Genomic DNA, 16,578 nt, shown 5'->3' on the forward strand with positions numbered 1-16,578 from the left:
TATCAATATTCATATTCGGTACTATACCGCCTCTGAAAAGTACTGGTTTATATTATGTTTATAAACTCAGGAGATATGTCCCTGGACACATGACTTAAATGATGACCAATGTATGATCTTGTAACGACATGGTATCGGATTGATACCCAAATCTGTGGTATCATCCAAAACTAATATCTGTGGTATCATCCAAAACTAATGTAAAGTATCAAACAGAAGAACAAATGATTATTACATTTTAACAGAAGTGTAGATCGAACATGTTAAAAGAGAAAGTAAGCAGATAACAGTAAATGAACAAGTAGATTACCGTATTTTTTTGGAGTATAAGTCGCACTTGCCAAAAATGCATGATAAAGAAGGAAAAAAACACAAGTCGCAATGGAGCCCGGCCAAACTATGAAAAAAACTGCGACTTATAGTCCGAAAAATACGGTAATAATTAATTTTCTTCCACTTGTCCCCAATAATTTTGACAAAATAGAATGGAAAATGACACAATATGTTACTGCATATGTCAGCAGCGAAATTAGGAGCCTTTGTTTGCTTACTTACTAATAAAAGACAAGTTGTCTTGTATGTTCAGTATTTTATTTAAGGACAAACTTGCAATAAGAAAGACGTTTAATGTGCCCTAAGATTTTTTGTTATAATAATGCAATTTATTGTGGTCCCCTTTGTTGAGAAAAGTACCAAAATATTGGTATCTGGACAGCAATACTTTGTAGTGAAGTCAGATCTCAAAATGGCAAGACTCGGTCAAAACAAACTAACTTTTTACAAGAAAAGATTGCAACAGAGCTACTTGTATTAATTCTAAAGCTGCTAGTTCTTCAAGGGGAGGACATGCAAACAATTTTCTAAAATATTTGAACACTAATTTTAAATTAAAGTCGTATTTTTGAACCGTACCGATCTCATCCCAGGCAGCAGTAAGGTATCAACTCACCGCCTATCATGTTAGCACTATTTGTTAAATTAAAATTTAGATGAGCATGACGAGAGACAGATTCGGACTGGCTCCAAGGCGTGCAGTTCATTCTCCAGTTCACGACGAATGTCACCGAGCAGCGACTAAGTTTGTGGTCTATTTGCTACAGTAGACACTCCTGATTTTCGGTAGGTGAAGGTTTCATTGTAGTCAGAGAAAAGTTGCATGTTTTCCTCCCAGCAGATTTTCTCAGTCATGTTATACAGGTGAAACTCAAAACATTTGAATACAGTGTACAAGTCCATTCATGTCAGCAATTAACTTTAAATGTGAAACTAATCTGTGAAATTAACTCATTACATGCAAAATGAGTCTATCATTTGATGATCTTGGCGCACACTTTTTGAAACCCTACTTTTTACTGAGATTTTCAATTCAAGCTTTTGATCAACTATAAGCCACAATCATCAAAATTATAACAAATAAAATGCTTGACATCTCACTTTGCATTTAATAAGTTAATATCACATGTTACATGATTGTGTAATTTCCACATTTTGCTAAATTCGTCATAATATTACCGTATATATAATATATACATATAAATATATGTATATATAATATATAATAATAATATAATTATATTATATATAATAATTATATAATAATATACATATACACATACATATATACATGTATATACATATATACACATACATATACACACACACACACATATATATATATATATATATATATATAATACAGTACCTCTAAACCAGGGGTGTCAAATGTACGGCCCGTGGGCCTGACAGGTTTTATCCGGCCCGCGGGATGAGTTTGCCAAGTCTACAAATGAGCCGAAATTTTTGAATGAAAGAAACTGCTGTTCTAAACGTGTCCACTAGATGTCACAATAGCAATTCTTTGTATCTTTGTAGATTATGCTACATATGTAAAAAAATAAATAAAAAATAAAATAAAAATCACATGTTAGTGCACCAGTCGAGGAAATTGATCAAACTACATAAACATCCTGTAATTTGATTTTGATATTTTTTTATCTTTATAGATTGAAAATGAACACCAATGAGTTGACTGATGAGCGTTATCACAATCTATTCAGAAAGTATAAACAATAACAAATAGAATACTGTTAACCGCAACATGCAAGTGTAAAAAAAAACAAAAAAAAAACCATTTGTACATTTTCCGAATGTGCTTGTTCTATTTTTAAACAAAGAAAACAATCTGAAGTTGCCTTTACTTTTAAGTTATCGTGCCGTGATTTCACCAGTCAGGCCCACTTGGGAGTAGATTTTTCTCTATGTGGCACCCGATCTAAAATGACTTTGACACCCATGCTCTAAACCAGACCTGGGCATTCTGCGTCCCTGTCCGGCCCGCGTGAGGCCAATCATAAATTACAAAATACATTTAAAAAAGTGTCTATGTCGAGTGTGCAATACAATGGTGCTGCTTTTGTTTTGAAAAGCGTTTTGTATTACTTCCGTGTGGACGTATGCGCGTGCGTGATTGTGAGTGAATGTGAACAGCTGCAATCACAAATTACAAAATAAAGTTGAAAAAACATCTATGTCGTGCGCGCAATACAACTGTGCTGCTTTTATTTTGAAAAGTGTTATTTATGGACGTATGTCCGTGTGTAACCTGTGAGTGAAGGTGCACAGCGACAAGTGATGCACGGTTACTCCCGAGACGCTAAAAAGAGAAAAGTTGGCGTGTTTTCAACAAGACATGGACTGCCAAGCAACGTTCCCTTTAAGGTGCGCGCCTGTGCAATTGCGCACTGCTCAAGCGTCCTCTGCACAGCAAATATATGCCGCGCACCAAATCAAATCCCATCTGAATTCTAAACAAAATAAACACATTTCTTCTGTGTAATTTTGCAATGCAACTCTGAGTGACAGTGACAACAAGCGGCCCTAACGGTGTTCGTCAACACTGTTCAATTATTGTAACGTCTATCGAGATGCTCCGAGGCCAGGAATTATATTGATCACTTTATTGAGCAAAACTGTTTATATTCGGCCATAACCACACCAAAAACATGAGTAAAACACTTCTATCTGGAAAAACTAGTCATTTTCTGCCGTACAAACCAGGCCAAAAGCAACTTGTCATCTGTCACCAACACGCATACCACTAAACCACTGGTGCGTTTATGGCCACACAAAAAGTCGGACAACTCAAACACCACACAAAGTTACACTATGACTCCTCAGTCATACGTGTGCTTATTTTACTGTCATTTATTATTCATTTTAATTTATTGATATTAATCATGGAATGCTGATACGAGAGAAAGTTACAGGAATGCACACTTCATCCTATGCTTACATTTCATTGTGCAACATGAGGATGTTTAAGGGCAACTAAATGTGATCTCTGAAAGGGGTACAAATTATTTCCAAAGCAGTGCTTTTGGTATAAAGTTAAGTTAGGTTAAATGAAAGTATTATTATTTATTTTACGGTATATATCAAAAATAATATTGAGCAAAATTTAATTGAAATATTGTCGATGTGGCCCTCAAGCAGTGCTCGGGTTGCTCATGCGGCCCCCGGTAAAAATTAATTGCCCACCCCTGCTCTAAACTAAACAAAATTGAGGCTAATCCACATTTTTTTCCCTCTTTTTTCCCCCCAAATAAGAATCGATTAGAGAACCGTTAAGGAATCAATTCATTAAGCAGAATCGAAAATGGAATAGGAACCGGGAAAATCTTATCAATTCCCATCCCTATAAAGCACTTTTCAAACAGAAAATGTAGCACAGTGCTTTACATTTAAAAACAATCAGACAACCCACCCTAAACCTCTTTTTCGTCTACCAGACAATAAAATGCATGTAAAAATTGGACACCTGAGCACAGAACAATTAAGTGAAAAAACACTATCTTAAGGAGCCAAGTGCACCAGGAGCTGCATGATGAGGGGCCACGACTGGGCGGAACCTGATACAGGGCACCCAGCAAGGGACCAGGGAGTCCTCTTGCCGAGGAACCCATGAGCCAGAGCCACAGCAGCCGTGGCACATCAGAGCCCCCAGTGTCGAGGAAACGCTGGAAATAGCCTCAATACAACTCAAATATATTATTAGCATAAAATAAATAAATATGATACAATATAATTAGTAAAATGCATCAATATTACATAAATATGTAGTTAAACTAAATAGAAATAATTAAATTGGCATGTGGTACACTGCAAAAACTGAAATCTAAGTAAGATTAAATATGTCAAATAAGGGTGATATTTGCTTATATTCTGTCAGATAAGATAATTCTTCTCACTAAGCAGATTGTATGTTAGAGTGTTTTACTTGTTTTAAGTGTTTTGGTCCTAAATGATCTTAGTAAGATATTACAACTTGTTGCTGAGATTTGATGAGCTATATTGAGTAAAACATGCTTGAAACTAGAATATCAACTGTTGCAAAGCTGTGTCATCAACACTCACAAGTATAAAACTACTTTTTTAAAGTAATAATTTCTTATTTCAAGCATGAGAACAAATCATGACTTTGACACAATTGTGTCTCATAATTAAAACAGATGACAGCCTAATGAACTTTGCTGTTTTATTTTCAATGAAACAATAGAAAATACGTACTCATATAGTAGTACAGTTGGCACAGTACAGTAAACTGACAGTTAATATTTAAACATTTAACATGTGACATTTTTAACTTTTGAACAGAAATAGTTCATGCACATTCAGATGAATTCTTCAAAATTACAATTAAAAAATGTAATTGTATGCGCACTAATTGACTGAAAGAGCACGCAGTTGGCGCGATGATGTCATGTTATCGATGGAAAAATGCATTTTTAGACCATGTGATTTGCCTGAGCGGCTAGGAGACCCCGAGAGTAACAAGCGGTTGCCTCGTTGCCTTTCCATTAAGAAAAATAAACTAGTTTTTAGTATAAGTTTGCTGGTTTCAAGAAATGTAATGCCGAGCACATATCATTATGTCAAGATAAAGGCACTAGCATTTACTTCATTTAAGAATATTTTTCAACATATTGAGCAAAAAGGTCTTACATATATTTTTTTTTCTATCAAAAAAAGTGCACTTGTTATTAGTGAGAATATACTTATTTTAAGGCATTTTTGGGTTTATTGAAGTTAGCTCATTTTAATTGTTTTGGAAAGTTTTGACAAGCCAAATTATCTTGTTCTATTGGCAGATAATTTTGCTTAGTTCAAATAAAATACCCCTAATGTTTGTATTTTTTTTCCCTTCTTTTTGAACACTGACTTTTTGCAGTGTAAATAAAAGCTACGAGCAATGTCTTTGAGTTTGATTTAAAAATCGTGACCTAAAGCAGACAATTCCACAAATAGGGGGCGCAATAATGGAATTACCCTTTCCTGTGAGTACAGGTCCAGACTTTTGCAGCGATAAAGAAATAGTTTATAGTCTAATGCTCAGATAACTATGTTGTGACACAAACCCCAGCTTACCTCTGCCTCTTTGTAATGGCGTTCAGGGAGGTCGTCGTAGGCAATGTCGACAAAACACACCTCCCTCTCCTGGTCCTGCAGCTCGGAGTGAAATATCTGGGGGGGGGGGGAAAAGAACAAGTTACTATGCCATTATTGATAATAAAAAAAATACAAATCAAAATAATCTTGGAAGGAGCCAGGCTCTGCATTGTAATGCCTTATAAAACCAATGGAGGGCACTAAGGCCAAACTGCTTCATTCAAAAGCACTGCGCTTTACCAGTGTTTATGAATCAATCATTTTTATTGTTGTTGTCATAATATCCGTTATACATGCCAACAAGATATTTCTGAGCATATTAAAGCCGCATAGAAAAGTGCTGAGATGTGCAGGTGACTTTAGCCGAATGGTCTTCTGGTACATTCATAGGCTGTCTAATAACTGTAGTTTTCCGCAGCATTATTCCAGGACGATAAACAAAGTAATGCTTTCAAAATAACAACTATAAAAATAAATCACATTTCTCACCATCGCTATGAAGTAGTGTTGTATTTAATCGTTTTAGAGTCTACATTTCCAGAAATATCATGAACTTCTCTAATCACCATTAGTCTTACTTTGTATAAACTGGAAAACCAGCATCCTCTACAATAGACAATTGATTTTAGTCTATTTTTGTCAGAGTTACAGGAGGCTATTCTGTTTTTTATGGAACTTTTGCAAAAATGTGAGTCTCACTTCGGGGTGTAACGGTACGTGTATTTGCATTGAACCGTTTTGGTACGGGGGTTTCGGTTCGGTTGTGTACCGAACAAGTTTCCACACAAACTTATTAAGTAGCCGCCTCCGTTTCCTTCTGTCTCTGTCAGTACTCTACACAGCACCCAGCATTGTCCCACCCACACAACCATCTGATTGGTTACAAACAGAGCGGTAACAGCCAATCAGCAGGTAAGCATCAGGCTGCGGACTCTCCCCAAATTATAGTAAACACCTCCCAGTCAACTACTAGTAACATCACTATGAGCCCGTTGACCTTCTAGAAACCTAAACGGCAGCTCAGCTCGCTCGCAGTCCTGGCTTGAGGTGAAGGCTAATTCGCTTTTAGCGTAATGTTAGCTCATTTTGCGGTGTGTGTGCATGTGTGTTACGGACAGCAAAGCCCTGTCTGTTATTTCACTTTACCTTTTTCTGTGTTGATTGAGCTGTGTTGAAGCAGGGCATTATGTTAAATGAAGAGTTTCTGTCTCTGATAGTTGATATAATAATGTAACTGCACCATTAAGCCTACATGAACTCCATGGTGTTCAGGGATGAATAGTCTCTCCTATTGCTATTGTACCATTTATTTTTTCAGCTATAGTTACATTAATCATTAGTAATGCAGCAGCCTAGTTTTGAATGGCAGGGTCCCTGCTATCACATGTTGATAAAAATATAACATTTACATAATAAAAATCAACTACAGGCTTCCCAAATGCTGTAATAAATTAAGCATGAGGAGTTGACTTGAAACTGTTAAATGTTGCACTTTTTATATGTAGAAGAAAAGTTTTGTCATTTTATTTAATCTGAGCAACTAAAGGCAGTTTAATGTTGATTAACGTGGGCAGAATTATTATAGTGTTCCCAATGTTAAAAGGATAAAGCCATTGTTTACAAATTTGGTAAATAAATAACAAAAAAAATTATATTTTGTTGTTTTCTTACTGTACCGAAAATTAACCGAACCGTGACCTCTAAACAGAGGTATGTACTGAATCGAAATTTTGGTGTACCGTTACACCCCTAGTCTCACTCGTTTTTGGAACTGAACTCGTGGGCCACCAGTTGAAAAGCCCAAAATGGTGAAAAAGAGGACCGAAGATGGAACCTTGAGGAACACTAACTAAATAAGTTGAACAAATGACTACATCTGAAGTAAACAAGCTACAGCATTACAAAATATGTGTAACTGCCAAAAAGGAGAGGACTTGAGGGGTGCCTTGAGGAACGCCTCAGCAAAGAAATTACACTTTTGGACCGCAGTGTTCTGTTTGCTAGAAAGGTAAAAAATGTCAATGTAAGGATCTGCCAATGTGTTTATAGCGGTCCTAGTTCCTCTAAACAGGGTTACTCAACTGCAGAGGTGTCAAACGTACGGCCAAGGTTAATCCAGCCTGCGGTCTGCAAGATGAGTTGGCCAAGTAGTAAAATGAGCTGCAATTATTCATGAAATAATTTCTAAATAAACCCACTGAAAATGTCGCAATAGCAATTATGTTAGCATTAGGCAAGCAAACGGTTTATAGCGGGACCAAGCAAAGATATCTACTAGAAGTATGCCAAGCAAGAGTAACCGTGGTACACAGTAAAGTAGGGCTGCGGCTCCTCCCCCTAGAGTCCAGGGGCCGAATTTAAATAAGTGGCAAAAGTTTATTCCCCGTTCAATATGTGCACGTGCAATCCACCAATATGTCTAAACATGGTCTCGTTTCCGGATCCTCGTCTGTAAGTGACCCGGAACAACAGAAGACAGAACCGTGTCAGTGTCGTCAAAACAATTTTGACCTGGTCAAGAGTTCCCTTCTATTTTTTTTTTATGTCCAGAGACATGAAAAGTGACACATTTTAATGGTTCTCTACCGGGCATGCAAACGTCGCTCTTTTTCTGTTGTTCCGGGTCACTCAAAGACGAGGATACATAGACACTGCGCGTGTGCAATCCACCATATTGTTAAACATTGAACGAGGAATACAAAATAAAAAAAATAAAAAAAGTTTTTCCACCCGCTTTTTTATTACTTATTTTCATCGGTCTGTGTTGGCCCTGTGATGAGGTCTCGACTTGTCCAGGGTGCACAATGTTCTGGCTGCAGCAACTATAAGTTGACATATACCTTTAAGAGGTATAGTACGTCTACATTGCATATGAAGGTACGCCATGTACTGTATATGTTGGGGCACATCCTCCACTGCCCCTAATGCAAAAGCTACAAGAGTCCAGACTAAAGCTCTGAAGTTGCATCACCACTATTCTGTATATCCTTATATTCTAATCTTTCCAAGAAGAAAATTAATCCTCTAGTATCCCCTTGGGAGAGAGATTACATTTTAAATTGTTAGTTTTGCATGCACACACATTTAGTGATATTACACGTACGGCGTGCATTACTATATTCCTTGCCAAAGGCACGATCTGTAGCATATAATCCAAAAGTGTGTGATGAACAGTAATTACTCCAAAATGAGCAGTGAACTGGCCAGCTTTCAGTCCTTACAGCGAAATGCATACAGATCTCCACGTTGAAGGTGAACAGCACTTTATTAGGAAATTTGCCTGTGTCCGATAATGGCTTTTTTGCCGATATCCGATATTGTCCAACTCTTAATTACCGATTCCGATATCAACCAATACCGATATATACAGTCGTGGCATTAACACATTATTATGCCTAATTTTGTTGTGATGCCCCACTGGATGCATTAAACAATGTAACAAGGTTTTCCAACATAAATCAACTCAAGTTATGGAAAAAAAGGCCAACATGGCACTGCCATATTTATTATTGAAGTCACAAAGTGCATTTTTTTTTTTTTTTTTTTAAACATGCCTCAAAACAGCAGCTTGGAATTGGGGACATGCTCTCCCTGAGAGAGCATGAGGAAGTTGAGTTTGGCGGAGTTGGGGGATAAGGGGTAGCGGGGGGTGTATATGGTAGCGTCCTGGTAGAGTTAGTGCTGCAAGGGGTTCTGGGTATTTGTTCTGTTTATGTTACGGTGCGGATATTCTCCCGAAATGTGTTTGTCATTCTTGTTTGGTGTGGGTTCACAGTGTGGCGCCACCCTCAGTGTGACCTGTATGGCTGTTGACCAAGTATGTTTTGCATTCACTTGTGTGTGTGAAAAGCTGTAGATATGTGATTGGGCCGGCACTCAAAGGCTGTGACTATAAGGTTTATTGCCGCTCTGTACAGCGGCGTTTTAAAAAGTCATACATTTTACTTTTTGAAACAGATACCGATAATTTCCGATATCACAATATAAAGCAATTATCGGACATCTCCAGTTACAATCTTTATGTAAGACAAGAACACGTTTTTCCATTTTTTATGCATTTTATTTTGTAACATTCGGCTCTTATTACAAGGCTAACAACGTAGCTAATGAAAATAATGTATTCCGCCCATAAAGCCCTTTAAAATAAAAACATCCAAAAAGTGCCAACAATACTCCATTTACACGTTGTGATCTGCATATTAACCAAGTATTAGATTGTCATTGTTAAAAGTTAAAGTGCCAATGATTGTCACACACACACACACACACTAGGTGTGGCGAAATTATTCTCTGCATTTGACCCATCACCCTTGATCACCCCCTGGGAGGTGAGGGAAGCAGTGAGCAGCAGCGGTGGCCGCGCCCAGGAATCATTTTTGGTGATTTAACCCCCAATTCCAACCCTTGATGCTGAGTGCCAAGCAGGGAGGTAATGGCTCCCATTTTTATAGTCTTTGGTATGAACTCACAACCTACCGATCTCAGGGCGGTATAGTTAAGCGCTAACGCAGAGGAACTACTTTTAGCGGCGCTTTGATCACAGAGAAATTTTGCCAACCTCAAGTTGGCAAAAATTAATTCTAGATTATAAATCACGCCACTCACGTTTACAGTAGAAGGTTGTGGTCATAAACCGAGAAGTTGGTCAACTTTGAAATTCAATTTAACTCCAAAAACACCAACATACGCTAGTTTGCATTGCCTTATTTTATACATCCGTGATGATTATGCTGAATTTATTATCTAAAACACAAGTTTTGAGAGCTGACAATTGTAAATTAGGTGATTGTTTTATCATGTTAGTAGTTCATATTTCTTGTTTAGCACTTGGCAGTACTGCCACAGTGTTTCACTAAAGCTGCTCATCACTCAGCATCTGAAACTTGTAGCTCATATTACTTATATTTAGGCTAAAAAAAATAAGGTTTTGGATCTTCATTTGTCCCAAAGTAGTCATCGATGGCTCTCATGAAGTCTGCCATGATTAGTAGTGGTTGTTATTGTTGAAGTAAATGGTGATATGATGCACTCAATAAAACGACCAATCACGCAAATATGACATGTTATTATGAATGTGCCTGTTACTACATTACATATACTGTACTTATAGCATGTATATAAAACGTTCAATGTTTTTGGATTTTTTTAGAGCGCTTTAAAAAAGGTGCAAGAGATTGAATTCCATTACCTGCATTGTTAGCCATCAACTTTGAGCCATAAATGAGAATGCCCAAAAAAAGAGAACATATTGTGAATGATAGGCAAAATATTAAAGGGGAACATTATCACAATTTCAAAAGGGTTAAAACCATTAAAAATCAGTTCCCAGTGGCTTATTTTATTTTTCGAAGTTTTTTTCAAAATTTTACCCATCACGCAATATCCCTAAAAAAAGCTTCAAAGTGCCTGATTTTAACCATCGTTATATACACCCGTCCATTTTCCTGTGACGTCACATAGTGATGCCGATACAAACAAACATGGTGCATAGAACAGCAAGATATAGCGACATTAGCTCGGATTCAGACTCGGATCTCAGGGGCTTAAGCGATTCAACAGATTACGCATGTATTGAAATGGATGATTGTAGTGTGGAGGCAGGTAGCGAAAACGAAATTGAAGAAGAAACTGAAGCTATTGAGCCATATCGGTTTGAACCGTATGCAAGCGAAGACGACAAAAATGACACGACAGCCAGCGACACGGGAGAAAGCCAGGACGAATTCGGCGATCGCCTTCTAACCAACGATTGGTATGTGTTTGTTTGGCATTAAAGGAAACTAACAACTATGAACTAGGTTTACAGCATATGAAATACATTTGGCAACAACATGCACTTTGAGAGTGCAGACAGCCCAATTTTCATCAATTAATATATTCTGTAGACATACCCTCATCCACTCTCTTTTCCTGAAAGCTGATCTGTCCAGTTTTGGAGTTGATGTCAGCAGGCCAGGGAAGCTAGGGTCGATATTCTTCTCTTGATCATCTCCGGTGGCATAAGGGACGGTGTGAGCCAAGACATCCAGGGGGTTTAGCTCGCTCGTCTGCGGGAACAAACTGCCGCCATTGCTTGCCGTGCTACCGAGGTCCTTTGTCCCTGAATTGCTCACACACTCCGGCAGATTCAATGGGGGTCTGGCGGCAGATTTCTTTGACTTTATCGTTGGAAATGCATCTGCTTTGAGTGTCGCAGGATATCCACACATTCTTGCCATCTCTGTCGTAGCATAGCTTTCGTCGGTAAAGTGTGCGGAACAAACGTCCAATTTCTTGCCACTTTCGCATCTTTGGGCCACTGGTGCAACTTGAATCCGTCCCTGTTCGTGTTGTTACACCCTCCGACAACACACCGACGAGGCATGATGTCTCCAAGGTACGGAAAACAGTCGAAAAAACGGAAAATAACAGAGCTGATTTGACTCGGTGTTTGAGAAAATGCCGGATCGCTTCCCGATGCTCCGAGAGCGAATAATAGAAAGGTGTTTAATTCGCCAAAATTCACCCATTTAGAGTTCGGAAATCGGTTAAAAAAAAATATATGGTCTTTTTTCTGCAACATCAAGGTATATATTGACGCTTACATAGGTCTGGTGATAATGTTCCCCTTTAAAGTGCAGTTCTCTTTTAAAAAAGGTCCCATGGGTGAGACTACATCTTGGAATTTCTGAGCTGTAAATGAATGTTTCAGACAGGAGTCCATAATTAATATTGTGAATTCACTCAGGGCTCTTTTCTCTGCCTGCTCATTGTGGGTTAAGACGGTTGTTTTCCAGGAAAGTCGAGGCCAACATAGTTTCCATTGGTATTACTGATATAACAAAGGCTGTGTATCAGCATTTTGTCACCATGTAAAATGCAAATATTTTCTTTCTGAAGTAGGTTGTTTTTGTCTTGTGCAAGTGACAATGTGGATGGTATAATAACCATGTTAGCATGCATGTGTGCACAAGGATGAAGGGAAAAAAAGGCAGGGGTGGATCAAAACCGCACAACCGAAACACATGAGTGTGTGTAGAGGAACATTTCAGAAGAACAGAGAAGAAAATGTACAGTATGTTGGTCTACTACATACAAAACATTAGGCTGCACTGAAATTGTTTTGCACTACGTTCATATTGCTTTCAGGATTTGGTATGTTTGTCTGGAAAACTGTCTGAGGCTACAGTACAATAATCAAACAGTGACAATATTTTTGTCAGCCTCATTCACACAATTGTCATTTTCCACAGACAATTATTGAAATGCTGGATTTATACAATTTTCATATGCAATCATGTGAACATAAAAGTATAACCGGTAAGTCAATATTAAAATTTGTTCGAGACTACTTTATTATCTACTGCACAACATCATAGGACACTTTTTTTTTTTTTTTCTTTTTTTAAAAGGGGACCTATGATGACTTAAACCCTTTTCTGACTTACAAATGTTCTGGATACTTGTGTTAAAAGTGCCAAACCATAAGGCTGCACGCATTTTGGGATGCCTCTTAATACAGGTTTTTTTTTTTTAACATACAATTGTGTGGAATAGGCCATACTTGCCAACCTTGAGACCTGGGGGGCGTTGGGGTGGAGAGGGGGCGTGGTTTAGGTTTAAAGGGGAGGAGTATATTGACAGCTAGAATTCACCAAGTATTTCATACATACGATATATATATATATATATATATATATATATGGCATTTTGAGTTAAGTTATCTTATATTCCTTAAGATTTATTTATGCAAGTTTGAAGTATCAATTATCTAAACAGTTTTGTTTGCATATTTTCAGGATATATATATATATGTATATATATATATATATCCTGAAAATATGCAAACAAAACTGTATATATATATATATATATATATATATATATATATATATATATATATATATATCCTGAAAATATGCAAACAAAACTGTGTATATATATATATATATATATATATATATATATATATATATATATATATATATCCTGAAAATATGCAAACAAAACTGTGTTTAGATAATTGATACTTCAAACTTGCATAAATAAATCTTAAGGAATATAAGATAACTTAACTCAAAATGTAATGAATAAAATGCTAAAGTTGTTGATAAACGAGCAATTATTTTAATAATTAAATATGGTCATTTTAAATGAATTATTATGATAATTTAAAATTAATTATTTCAAATATGTTTATTTTAATGTATAATTCGCGCTGAATTTCGGGAGTCTCCCGGAAAATTCGGGAGGGTTGGCAAGTATGGAATAGGCTGACAAAAATAACAGTGACGCGATTATGTTATTGTCAATGTTGTCAACATTGACCAGTAAGTAAAATGTTCAGCAACCCGCGGCTCTTTAGCGCCGCCCGAGTGGCTCCCTGGAGCTTTTTCAAAAATGGCAAAAGATGGGACGGAAAATATATTTGTTGTTTTAATTAGGAGGACAAACATAACACAAACCTTCTTAATTGTTAGAAAGCCCACTGTTTAATATGTTTGTGTTTATGCTTCACTGAAGACAGTACCGTTTTGTCTTACTAATTTTGGCGGTCCTTGAACTCACCGTAGTTTGTTTACATGTACAACTTTCTCCGACGCTGCCACAGAAAGACGTGTTTTATGCCACGCCTTTGTCTCATTTTGTCCACCAAACGTTTTATGCTGTGCATGAATGCACAAAGGTGAGCTTTGTTGAGGTTATTGACTTGTGTGGAGTGCTAACATGCTATTTAGACTAGCTGTGTACATATTTCCTTTACTTATGTCCTCTGGGTATTTTATTTATATTTGCATGTCTCATGACACATTATCTGTATGTAATATTGGCTGCATTTCTGATTGTGTGCCATGTTGTTCCAGACCACAGCATTGATTAAAACTTGTATTAGTACGTTGCACAGTGAAGTACATATTCCGTACAATTGACCACTAAATGGTAACACCCGAATAAGTTTTTCAACTTGTTTAAGTCGGGGTCCACTTAAATTGATTCATGATACAGATATATACTATCAGATATGTTACAGCAAACGTTACCCATCTTGCAAAAATCGTAATAAATTCAAGTCCTTTAAGTTGGACACACATCTATACCATTGGTAGTTTTAAGCCAGTAATTTCCATGAGTTATCTAACCCTCTGAGACACTTACATCATGTGTTGCCTTCATTATAACACTTACCGTATTTTTCGGACTATAAGTCGCAGTTTTTTTTCATGGTTTGGCCGGGCTCCAGTGCGACTTATGTTTTTTTCCTTTTTTATTATGCATTTTCGGCAGGTGCGACTTATACTCCGGTGCGACTTATACTCCGAAAAATACGGTACATAAGGCTTTTAGCGGCTCCAGACAGATTTGTTTTTTATATTTTTGGTCCAATATGGCTCTTTCAACATGTTGGGTTGCCGACCCCTGGATTAACCAAATACTTTAAGTGCGACTTATGTTTTTTTCCTTTATTATGCATTTTCGGCAGGTGCGACTTATACTCCGGTGCGACTTATACTCCGAAAAATACGGTACATAAGGCTTTTAGCAGCTCCAGACAGATTTGTTTTTTATATTTTTGGTCCAATATGGCTCTTTCAACATGTTGGGTTGCCGACCCCTGGATTAACCAAATACTTTAAGAAGGTGGGGCATGGAGATTTTCATTTGCAATCTAAACGAGAACATATGCACACATCAACCGTTTGCAGATATACGCAAAAAGCAGGTTGTAAAAAAGGGGCGGTAGAGCAAAATGTCCACCAAATTATATAAAATACATATTCTCTAGATCACAAAGAAGAATGTTACTGAAATTGTGTTTTAGAATAATCATAGGTCTTTTAAAGTTTGTATATGTTTGTATATACACCCGTTTGACTTTGACCAGAACATGTGAAATTCTTCATGCACAGCACCCTCTGTTCAAATAGTGCACAGGGCCTCTTTTACACCCACTCATTTCCGGACCACATGCACGTTTACCCCTTCACTTGCACACTTCCTTCCCTCTTTAGTTCCATTTTCCTCTCAGGGTTAGTACCGCATGTATACTCACATTTTGCGTAAAGAGAAACTGTACTTTTTGGGAATTTTGCCTATCATTCACAATGTTTATCTAAGACAAGAACACTTGTCTTTTGAGTGGGCTAACAATGCAGGGATTGGGGATTATACTATAGTTCTCCTATAAACCCGTCTGAAAAAAACCCATCCAAAAACCGCCAACAACGCCCCGTTTACATGCCCTAACCTGCATATTAACCACGCTATATCGACATCGGTTTGTAGGAGCTAACCCCAACACTACTTTTCTGGTGTAGTGACAGTGCCTTGCTCCTCACTCACAATACAATGTGATAGGCCAATCTGCATTACCTTTCATGTAGGTCAATCTGTATTATCTTTCATGTTTTGTTTGTACACTGTTAGCTCGACTGTATATCGCTGCGATATCAAGCACTATGTGCTCCATATACAGGTATCAAAATCAATATGGTGACTTACTCCATGGACAGTGGTCCATCTAGTCCAGTTGGTCTGGAACATATTTTCCAGTTGATTTTGGGTAGGTGGAAAAAAAAGTTTCTACCACTGCAGGGTTTGTTGGCACAAACAATTGCGTTTTGATGCAGTCTCTTGGAGCGGTGTTGTCTCGCTACATAAACAAAGCCTTTTGTGTCAATGGTGACGTGTGCAGCTGTTACACCACCAAGTCATGCTGATGTAGATGTTGCATCCCCTTACTCTGTCGGCCACCCATCTGCTGACGTTTCACTTTTTCTTCTTGCCTGCTTAGCTTCTAAAATCCTACATATATTCAGGTTCAAAATTCAAAACGTTTTTGATTCTTATTTATTCCAGAGTAGTTGTGGTCAGCTCCCATGGTTTGTGGTGGCAAACAGAACGCGTACTTGTTGACTTACTCGTTGTACTCGTTCATTGCTATGCGCTTCGTGAAATCAATAAGCTCAAGAAAAATGTTACGGCAATGCTTAAAATGACCAAAATACTGTAGTTATAACATGTTATGAATGTGCCGGTTAATACATACTTGCCAACCTTGAGACCTCCGTTTTCGGGAGGTGGGGGGAGGAGTATATTTACAGCTAGAATTCACCAAGTCAAGTATTTCATATACACATACATACATACATACAT

General features: G+C 37.5%; 1 protein-coding gene across 1 annotated transcript in view; it reads right to left on the reverse strand.

The window, feature by feature from the left end:
* The window catches only part of LOC133570156 (cytoplasmic phosphatidylinositol transfer protein 1-like), a 152,409-nt gene that overhangs the window by 13,208 nt on the left and 122,623 nt on the right, over positions 1 to 16,578 (reverse strand). The window contains exon 6 of the mRNA XM_061922866.2: positions 5,425 to 5,520. Within this exon, the coding sequence (XP_061778850.2) occupies positions 5,425 to 5,520 (96 nt within the window). The remainder of the gene's footprint in view (positions 1 to 5,424; positions 5,521 to 16,578) is intronic.

This window comes from Nerophis lumbriciformis, linkage group LG27, assembly GCF_033978685.3.
Source record: "Nerophis lumbriciformis linkage group LG27, RoL_Nlum_v2.1, whole genome shotgun sequence".
Classification (NCBI taxonomy): Eukaryota; Metazoa; Chordata; class Actinopteri; order Syngnathiformes; family Syngnathidae; genus Nerophis; species Nerophis lumbriciformis.